Source organism: Poeciliopsis prolifica, unplaced genomic scaffold (genome assembly GCF_027474105.1).
Source record: "Poeciliopsis prolifica strain line A6 unplaced genomic scaffold, Auburn_PproV2 SCAFFOLD040, whole genome shotgun sequence".
Taxonomy (NCBI): domain Eukaryota; kingdom Metazoa; phylum Chordata; class Actinopteri; order Cyprinodontiformes; family Poeciliidae; genus Poeciliopsis; species Poeciliopsis prolifica.
Genome location: NW_026562415.1, coordinates 5,748,737 through 5,759,036, shown reverse-complemented (window position 1 = coordinate 5,759,036; position 10,300 = coordinate 5,748,737). Strand labels below are relative to the sequence as shown.

Genomic DNA, 10,300 nt, shown 5'->3' with positions numbered 1-10,300 from the left:
TGACACGCTATGACATAGTAGAGTTCTGGAGGTCAAAAATGAAAAGAAAGTGCCTAAGTATTCAAGGCAATAACGTGTCAAGGCGATAATGTGTCATAGGATGACACGCTATGACATAGCATCCTATGTCACGCTATGACATAGTAGAGTACTGGAGGTCAAAAATGAAAAGAAAGTGCCGAAGTATAATTTGACATAGTATGTCAAATTATGATGTACAATACTGTCATTTTTTGGACATCTTCCACCTCCAAATACTATGACATAGTTTGACATAAAATACTTTTGCCACTTTTTTTTAGATATTTGATGCAGTAGTATAGTATGTATCATCTTCCCTCATTTTCTTTTTTTTTCGGAAAGTCAAAACGAGATAGTCTTACCTCGAAAACGAGGTAAAATGAGAAATACCTATTATAGTCTGACCTCAAAATGATGCACACACATAATATTTCAACCTGAGTTTAAGTTGCATAATAGATACTTGTCCAATTATGTTTGTGGAAATAATATATGTGGCCCAATTTCATTTTAACCACCAGCCTCCAAAAACCCCCACAAATTTGTGATCAAGATTTGCTGTGTGAATGTAGCTGAAAATGTTCCCAGGTTTTTGAGTAAAACTTGCTCAAATTACACCCGTTTCATCAGACCTTTACTTGCATCCTTGGGTCATTCTTGGTACAAATCCTGAAATAAATATTTCATTGTAGCAACAATCTCACAATGAAAAAAAAGAACAGCATTTATTTTGACATGTATTCAGTTGGTGAAATTAAACTAGGTTTTTTCTTTTTCTTTTCAGGATTTTTAATGAATACAACAAAACACAAAACGCTACCCTCTAAAACCCAGAAATGGTGCTTTATTTCGGTCATCTGGTGTTTTGCTGCGACGCAAACTCCTGCTCGGGCGTCTCGTCTGGTCGGGGCGTTCATCTCACCCTGCCTTTGGCCTTGCCTCTTCCTTTGGCGCTGCGGGTTAGACAGAAAAGTTAGCATCACAGTTAGCGTCGACATTCGGGGATGAATTCACATCACATGAACGAAAAACAAAACGTTAGTTAATATAATCATTATTTGTCAAACGAAAGGTCAAACACCAGACTATTAGTACAGGATGCCACTGGGAGACCATGACTGTTCTAAACAGACAACCCAAACTTTGTTTTTATTTTTTAAAGCTTTAAGTCTATTTAAAAAATTTAATTAGTTTTTTCATGAGACAAGTTTTACAGACGGCCACTACTTACCTCTGGGAGGCCTGAACCCGATTCAGGAGCAAGTTGATCTGTCGTGGAGGACAAACGGACCAGTTAAAGTCGCACCAAATGCCAGAGGGAATCTGGCATTCGACGCCGTTTTTTTCACCGACGGACGTCTCAATAATCCGCAATCTCAGAAATGAAATGTTTATCATGGCTGTCAAAACGCTGCTGCAGCTGAGGAATGAAGCGCCGTCTGACAAAATGATTTCAGCTCAAAGTGAACGAGAGAGACGACTTGCCTTCAAGATGAAAAAAAACCCCAAAAAAACATATTTCAAGCAAGCGACTTGTTAAATGGCAACTATAATATCTGCGTAAAGAATATCTTTAGATAGATGCCGATATTGTTGGCATGTGTATTTGGAAAATAGGACTTTCCATCAAGAGTGATTTAAAAAGAAGTTAATACTAATTATGCCGTTCACACAGGAACCTTGCAGCTCCAGTGACGTATTCGGTTCATTTTGGTGATTTTGGAGCAGATGTCTCCATTTACCTTGGCTCACAAAGTCTAGTGTAGGCATTTAAAGTAGAGTCAAGTAAACGTGTCGGAAAAATGTCAACAACACAAAGGAAAAGCGTTTGCAAAGACGTAATGTACCGCAATGTGAAAAAAAAATTGTGGCACATGTTGATATTATCGTCCAGATAATATCAAAAACCAAAGACTGATCATATCAAAATAGAAAATATATCATATTTTGATTATTTAGCAAATAATCTTAGTTGTGTTAATAATTTGGTTTGATCAACACATCGTGCTAATTAGGCGCTGATTACTTATACTTCAACATAATGTGTAATTCACTTCATGTTGTCAGGTCAGCACTCACGTCGTATTTCTGTCTCTTGAGCTTCTCGGTGAAGTCGAACTTCTCCGCTTCCAGCGTCATCAGCCACTGCCACAGCTCACCGGCCTTCTCCTGTAAAACACACGGCAGGGAAATCAGCGGCTGAGAACCAAAACCTGCCGCAAGCTCACGCAGCAGATGGCTTTTGATTCACGAGCCCATGTCCCGCCTCAGACTCACTTCAGCTTGTCCTCGTTCAGATGGTCGATGATGAGCGGTTTCCTCCGCTCCGCCAGGATCTTTCTCTTCTTTTCCTCTCCGTTTGCTTCTTTGCTCCCTTCCTTCCGTCTTGCTACATAAAAAGAAATTCACAAAAGGTGCAAGATGTTGGTTTTGCTGTTTTTTTAAATTATTAGATTTAAAAACAAAAAAAAACCTGAAAGGTGACCGACCCTTTGCTGGCCACCATATTGCTGAGTCATGTTAGTCAGGGCCTTTTCTTCTTGGCGTCCTCGTCTTGCTTCTTACGAGCCTCCTCTTGTTCCTTCCTCTCTTTTTCTTCCTGTGAAGCAAACAGTGCAAAAAAAATCCACCATCTTTACACCTGTTTTTTTTTTCCCCCCATCTAAAAAAGTCCAGCTCTAACAAAAAAACTAAGCTGCAATGATATAAAGAATTTTGTTTAACCAGTCTAAAAGCCACCTGATTACTCGGACTCAACTCTAACAACAATCGATTTCCTCCTGCAGATTAAAGTAAAACGTTCCATCCAGAACTTCCATGAGTAACTTTGGGCCAATTCTTGATTCCTCTCCTGTTTACAAAAATCACTTCACTGCGGCTTCAAGAGGTACTCACAACCAAACGATTCTGCCTCTCTTTCTCCTGCTCGGCGCGGATCCTCTGCTGTTCAGCCCTCTCAGCACGACGTTTCTCCTAATCATCCGCGCCCCACACACACACGCAAACAAAACGTAATTGTTTGCTGGGTGGTACATCACTTTGGCAGTGGTGCGTGCTTTCATGGAAGACTCACAATCCTGTTAACAAGAGAGATGAGCTCCTCCTCGTCCTTCTTTCTCTGGATGAAGTGGGCCTCGATCAGAGACTGCAGCTCAGACAGATCTTTCTCCTGACGCTTCCTGTGGATGTCCTACAAGGAGGTCACACACACAAATGGGCCTCCACCCAAAACGTCCACTCCTGGTACAAGTTCATTGACACTTGGGTAGCTTACGCCCTTAAACATCAGTAGCATTCACCAGATGCTTCTATTTTTCCAAACTTCGTCAGTTTGACTCACGTCAAAGTCGACTTTTTCCCCCTCTGGTATCTTTGGAACGGTGATCGTCGGAGCGAACGCCCTGCAAAGGAACGCATCTGTTAGAATAGTAATAATAATTTGTGCATCGATTAGATTTAGGAAGATGGTTAAAAAAAAAAATAAAAAATAAAAAATAAAAAAAACTTACTTTGGTTTGGGCTTGGATTCATCTGTAAGAAACAGAAAAAGAAAAAAAGTATCTGTCTTGTTCATTTTTCTTTTTTAAACAGATTTACTGTGAATTAAATGCTGTTTATACATTAGCATAACATGCTAATACATTATTCTTTGATAGCACTCATCATTTAGAGTGAAGAATAAAATTGGCCTAATACAAATGGGTAAAAATGGTTAATTTATGTAGCTCTAATGCATCATTTTTCCTTCTCTTTCTAATCTCTTGCTTCACAAACTCGCATGTAAAAACACGATCATTTGCTACCAAAACTCAATCTAGTCCTTCAGTTAATTTAATAAAGCGCAGCACTGCTGATCTTTTTGAATTAATTAGCGGTTTTTTTTTGTTTTTTTTACCTTCATCTGCAGCTGGATGCTCTAAAGAAAAGAACAGAGGAAAAGAAATGTGTCAAAAAGCAAAACTCAAAGGGGTTTTTGGTGTCTTCATTCATCAGCGACTGAAAATTTTCTGAGATTTTCCTCAAAGTTTCCGCTTGATGTTTTTTAAAAAAATTTTTAATTACAGTTCTAGTTATAAGGATAAGTGCAACATCATGGCCCCAATCATGACACCGCCGCCACCAGGTAGCAGGTTTTTACACTCAAATGCGGGAAAGTAAAATCATTTGCAAAGTTGACCAATACGAACCAAAAGTTATGCTTATTTTTATACAATTACATGACTATAAACAGAACTGGTCTCCAAGAGTTATTTCTCTTAAAGTGAAAATTGGTAGAAATACTTTTACACTCCTTCCTAGAAAATATGAAATATATGACGTTATTTTTTAAAATGTCCTTCCACATCATCTAAAGCCTTGGAGGTAAAAATCACTTTTACACTTGTGACATTATTATAAGTTCTTATCAATCTTCTCAACTGTAAAATCTCACACTACCGGTGAGCCTTAATAGCAAATATATTTGCCATAAAGTTGAACAGAAGGTTGCAAAAACCAGTTTTTTGAGCATTTATAATATTGCAGCTGGAGCCTCTAACAAGAAAGGACAGAGGGAAACGTTACAGCATCAACAGGAAGAATATAAATGGATTTCCTTTCATTACTTCCAAACCCTGCATTACCGAGGTCTGATGTTTGCTTTATGCATTCCGATGTGAAAACCTTTCTTGCATGTCAGAGGGTGAAATAGAAAGCTCAAACTCATTCTGTATGCCATGTCACACCAGCGTTTCAAGGCACAAAGATCCTTCTTTTTTTTTTTTTTTCCCCGGATAAAGGAAGGCAGCTCTTTTATTAAAGTGCGTTATCAGAATAAATCTGAAGCCAAGAGGGAAAATAACAAGCTATTTGCATTACGAGTAAATCCTTCCACAGCACAACACACAGAAGATTGGAAAAATTAGTATTTGAGATACCAACAAACAGCTCAGCTCTTAATGTCTTTTTGTCCAAACTGCACAACAGAAAAAAACAAAAAAAAGAACATTGTAAGTCTGCACAACACAATTTAGAAGTACCTTCTTCTGCAGGCTCTTTGTAACGCAATCGGAGGAGACGGCGTGAAATGGAAAACACATCATCAATAAAAGTGGGTCAAGCTCAACTCAGATGGCTTAGAAAATAATTTCTTTCTGCGTATGGCATTCAAGAAAACAAGGATGTGTATGACAAGATATCAAATCCAGGTTTCACATAAGGATAAAAGAAGCTAGATGCAGTAAAACCGGCCCAGATCATAACATTGCCTCCCCTTTGTAAGGGGTTTCGTCCTCTCAGATGTCTAAAAGTTTGCCTTGTTTATCTTCCTGACCTTTACCAGCGTTGATGAATTGTTCCCCGTCCGCTCAGCCCAGATGGTGCTGCTGATTAAAAACTGTAGCCTCGACCGGCACGGAATAAATGAACACAAACGTTAACAAATAAATGTTTGTCTCACTTTTAACGGTTTCAGTTCCTTTTTTATGGCTTTGATTGTTGAATTATCTTGAGTCGGTTTAGTGAGAATAATTAAAAATAATTAAAAAGGGACAGCTTTCTTGAGAAATGGTTTTAATAACAGAAATACGTCTGTTTTTGCAGGAGCACACAAATATCCTGCGTTAATAAATGTCATTATCAATGTCAAAAACCTTAAACCTAATTAAGGTGAGAGGCAGAAAACAAATCTCCATTTCTAGAGAATGGGAGGTCAGACTCACTCAATGACTACAGAACATAGAAATATAAATATTAACGTATTTGGAGCCTGCACAGACCTCTGACATTCATTTAGTATAATTTGGTTTATTGATTTCTCTTTTATGCCTTATTGTACATTTCAGGACATTTAGTGAAACTTTCATCAATATTTGAGGTTTTTAGACTGATTAAACTCCCAGTATCCCGGTAAGAAAACTTTTAATATGTAGTCAGGGCCGGCCAAAGGTTTTATGGGGCCCAGAGGATATTTCGTTTTGGGGGGCCCGTTTACAGTTAATCTTATTTTGCTTGACCATCCACAGTTTGTGTATTGCTCACTTGGCTAAGTGGACATAAATGAATGGAAGGACTTATCCAGCCTGTTGTTTTTAAGAACAAGAAGATTAAAACCGACATCCATCGGATCTGATACATGAATTTTTATTATTATTTTTTTTAATTTGTAATCCAGAAAATCTCAAAGCGATTTTAGAAATCAGCTCAAATCAAAGGTTTTGAGATTATTGGCATAGAAAATCAAGTGCTCTTGGGCGCCCCCGGTGGTGTGGAGGACTGCAAGTAACGGCTTATGGTGTTGCCTGGCTCTGTGTGCAGTCATGGTAAAAGTAAAAAGAGGATTTTTTTGTTGTTGTTTTACCTTCAGTCTTGGAGATAGGCGGCTCTGAGGAAAAAAAGACATATAATACAAACATTAGATAAAAACAATAAAATAAAAAATTGACATTTGACATAATAACTACTCTGATTCCAGTCAGAGTGCAAGATGTGAAAAGTGGAAGTAAATGAACCTGGTCTTAAAGTTATTCCTGCACACAGACAGCAAATGTCTCTTAAGTGGATTCAGCGACATGAACAAATGGATAACTCATTTAGAGTAAATTCATCTGATACAACTCTGCAGGCAGCGGCTGAGCAGCCAAACAAAGCAGTGATTACTGATGACTGGACTCGAAACGAACGAGCAGCCATGAAAAGAACAACATCGTTTACAGTAATCTGCAGGTGGAGGCTGCTTTTCACCGATTTCACTCAGCCAGCTCCGCCTGCGTTTACTTGCAAATGCCACACATCAGGCCGATACGACATCAACTGAGCCGGTCGTCGTCATAAACGTAATTGCGGTTTGTAAAGACGAGAGGCGAACCCATAAAGTATTTAAAAGATGAGAATTACCTTCTACTCCAGGTGGAGCTTCTTCTGAAAATAAAGACAGAAAAAAAACAACAAAATGAAAACCAAGTCAAGCTGTGACACTGCAGACGTGACAAAAGACTCGCAGCAACACACACACACACACACACACACACACACACACACACACACACACACACACACACACACACACACACACACACACACACACACACACACTTTGCTGAGATTATACGACCCTGAGGGGGGTGAGCACAAAGCAAATAAAAAGGCTATGTTCACAGACAAAAAATAAAAAATAAATAAATAAAGCCTTTTCTTTTTTCCTTCTACTCTTTTCTCTGAGCCTTTATGACTGAATGAACCAAATATGGATTAGTGGATCAATGAGACTCCCAGCAGGAATCTGGTCACTCTGCACACTGTCATGTCACCGTCTCTTGGGATGCATAAAAAAAAACAAAACAAGGAAAACAAACAAACGCAGTGTTGGATATTTTTCAGGAGCAAAAGGTACAAAAACAGAGGGATGAGCTTAGATCAGCGACTGAGTCGTCTGTAATCCGCCCCACCGGATACTTGTAGCCTCAGACGGTACAGCAGCTCTGTGCAGGGTAGACTCAGAAAGATGTGCAAAAAAAAAAAAAAAACACCCACCCGCCTAAAATATATTAGTTGTTAATTTTCCACACTTTAAAAGCATGCGCCCATCACTGCGCCTCGACAGGCGAGGCGTTTGCATCCCGAATCCTGCTGTGTGTGCTTTTCCTCGCTGACAGCAGGCATGCAACTCCAACAAAGAGGCTGCACACGTGAAGCCTTCGTCTTTCCACCTGAGCTGACACAATCAGGTCAGCCGCGTCTAAGAATGGAGGCTGGAAGTGACGAGCTCCTCTTTTTTTTTTCTTTTTTTGACAAAAAAAAAAAAAGAAGCATCAAACCTCTTCAGAAGTCGTCACTCACCTTCCTCCCTGAAAAGAAATTAGGCAAAGATTTGAAATGATCAGAGAGCAGATGATTGTTTGTTTCTTTTTTTTTTCATTGTGATAAAAGTGGATTTTACTTACCCCACCTCCTCCACTAGAACTTCTTCAATTACTTCTTCCTCCACCACTTCTTCTTCTTCTGCTTCTTCGATGACGTCCTCCACTGCTTCCTCAGACATTTCAGCTTGTAGTTTCTTTAACCGAAGAGAAGAAAAACAAGCAATTACATCACAGGGTCCTTTCAGGTTTCACTAACTCAGATTTAAAACCTGTTTTTGGTTTTTCTGTTGTTTTTTTTTTTTTAAAGACGTCATAAATGTACCGGCTTAAACTTTCCACGAATCTGATCGGTCACAACAAACTCGTTTCTCGGATGTTATTTACCTGGATCCCTGTTTTTAATCACTCTAATACGACAACAAGCCCTCGACAGATGGCTCCTCTCTTCAGAGCCATTTTTTAGTTTGTGCAAACAACAAAAACAACAACAAAAAAGATAAATAATAAAAAAGAAAGAGAGAGAAAATATCTTGGCGGTAGGGCTGTGAAGTTGGAACAGTAGTGGAGGGAGAAATGATTCTGCAGGCTGAGGCCCAGGGTGTTAAACAGCTCCAGGCCTGATCCGCAGTCATTTCCTCTTGGCGCTGATCGAGGCTGCAAGGCAGCCGACGAAGGCCCGAGTTGCGCTCAAACTGCAGGGAAGCCATGAATTTTTTAATGGCCCACCGAGGCATCTAAAGACGAGATGAGTTTTCTCTCTCTTTTTTTTTTTTCCTTTCTTTAAATCTTCACAATGGTTGATCAGGTAGCATGTAGCCACTTTGAAGCGGTTTGTTTTCAGATTTCCCGTCATCAAATCGAACAGGAAGCGCACACTGGGGTTTCAGTCACGATTCAAGGAATGCATGAAAAGTAGAGGTTAAAGTTTTTCTCTTCTTTGCGAAATAGCTCAAGAACAATAAAAGTTGACAATAGTAATTTCAGTTTTGTTGCCTTCCTCTTGCGTTTCCACTTTTACATTTACTAATAAGGTCTTTTTATCCTGATTTTTCATTTGAATGCATGCTACATGAAACCGATTCAAACCACTCCAATGAAAAACACTATTTGTATCTTATAATTACGAGAAAGCCTAGATAATGAGATGCAAGTTTTTTGGGGTTCTTCCCCAACCTAGTGGGCTTCCGTAGACTTTGGAAATGAAATCCCCATTTTTTCCCCCATTCACAATAAACAATAAACAATAAAGTTTGAGGCTTTAAAAGTGACAAAATAAGTAAAAGTTCACTCTATATAATATTACTAATAGAGAGAAAGATGAACAGTTCCCCGCTATTGAATAAACAATTTTTTCACAGAACATTTTTGCACCTTTTTCCCCTTATTCTTCTCTTTATATCAGGACTAAAATAAGCTGACATTAGCTGCTACTTGCTGCTCCTCTATGGTTACGGTAAAGTGACTGCATAAGCAAATCAAGTCGGTCATAATCTGTGTCCAGCTGTGAGGTCGCCAAGTCCTGAAAGGCAAAAGAAAAACCAACTTTATAAATCAACGTGCTTTTTACGACGTCCACCTTGTCCCACCTCTAACCGCTCCGTTTTATGCACAGCCTCCATGTTCCTTTTTAGCAGAGCTGCTTCAAACATTGATCCAAGCACAGCGGTGACCTCCGACTGCTGGAGGTCAAGGTGAACAGGAGCAGACTGCATCAGAGTGCCATGTCACTGGATTAGATGTCAAGATTTGATTGCACACAACACTTCCTTCAGGTTTTATTATTTTTTTTCCTCCCTATTTTTTTTCTCCACAGGCTTATAAATCACACGATCATAAAATCCAATGTCAGAATGGCTGAAGAGCGAAGGGGAGAGCGAGGGTCTATTTTTAAGAATAATAGGACGAGCTCTTGAACAGGTGCGGAGCAGCTCCTCCAGACAATGGCTCACCTCTCTGTGCTCCAGTAAATCAGTGGGCCGCGTCCAAACTTCAGCGGGCTATTTATGTTGCTGCAGGTTTGACAGCCAGCTGCCAGTAATGGGAGAGAGGGGCCATTTCTTTTTTTTTTTTACAACAATAGAGCTGAGGAGAAGCTGATCTCGACTTTGAAACGAGGCGTATTTCTTCTGATACTGTGAAAGTTTCAATGCTGAAGGTCTGGATGCACATTGGGCATTTCTTCTTGAGACTTGGCGTTTCTCACCATTTAGTTTCTCAAAGCCAAACACTCATGGTATTTGACAGTAGAGTCGAGTGGGGAAGTGAAAGGTCGAGGAAGTGGGGGGTAAAAAGCAGTGGGATATGGAAAACCAGACGGATGGATTTAACCAAATGTGCGTTTGGTTTGACAAACGCGTTCAGTTGGGGTTTGGCTGAAACTGGGGTGGAACGGCACACCGACCGGCTGACGGTGGCAGGAATGTTGCTGGTGCCGCTTTCAG

General features: G+C 39.7%; 1 protein-coding gene across 1 annotated transcript; it reads right to left on the bottom strand.

Annotated features, from left to right (window-relative positions):
• Nucleotides 1-845: 845 nt before the first annotated feature.
• On the bottom strand, nt 846-6,922 carry tnnt2e (troponin T2e, cardiac; the record flags this gene model as incomplete). The annotated part of the gene is given in 15 exon segments (XM_055054691.1): nt 846-974; nt 1,253-1,290; nt 2,101-2,187; nt 2,295-2,374; nt 2,377-2,410; nt 2,511-2,557; nt 2,560-2,620; nt 2,917-2,994; nt 3,095-3,211; nt 3,362-3,422; nt 3,531-3,552; nt 3,917-3,937; nt 5,040-5,054; nt 6,359-6,382; nt 6,895-6,922. Coding segments are annotated over 15 exon segments (753 nt in total), but the record flags the coding sequence as incomplete, so codon positions are not given.
• Nucleotides 6,923-10,300: the final 3,378 nt, after the last annotated feature.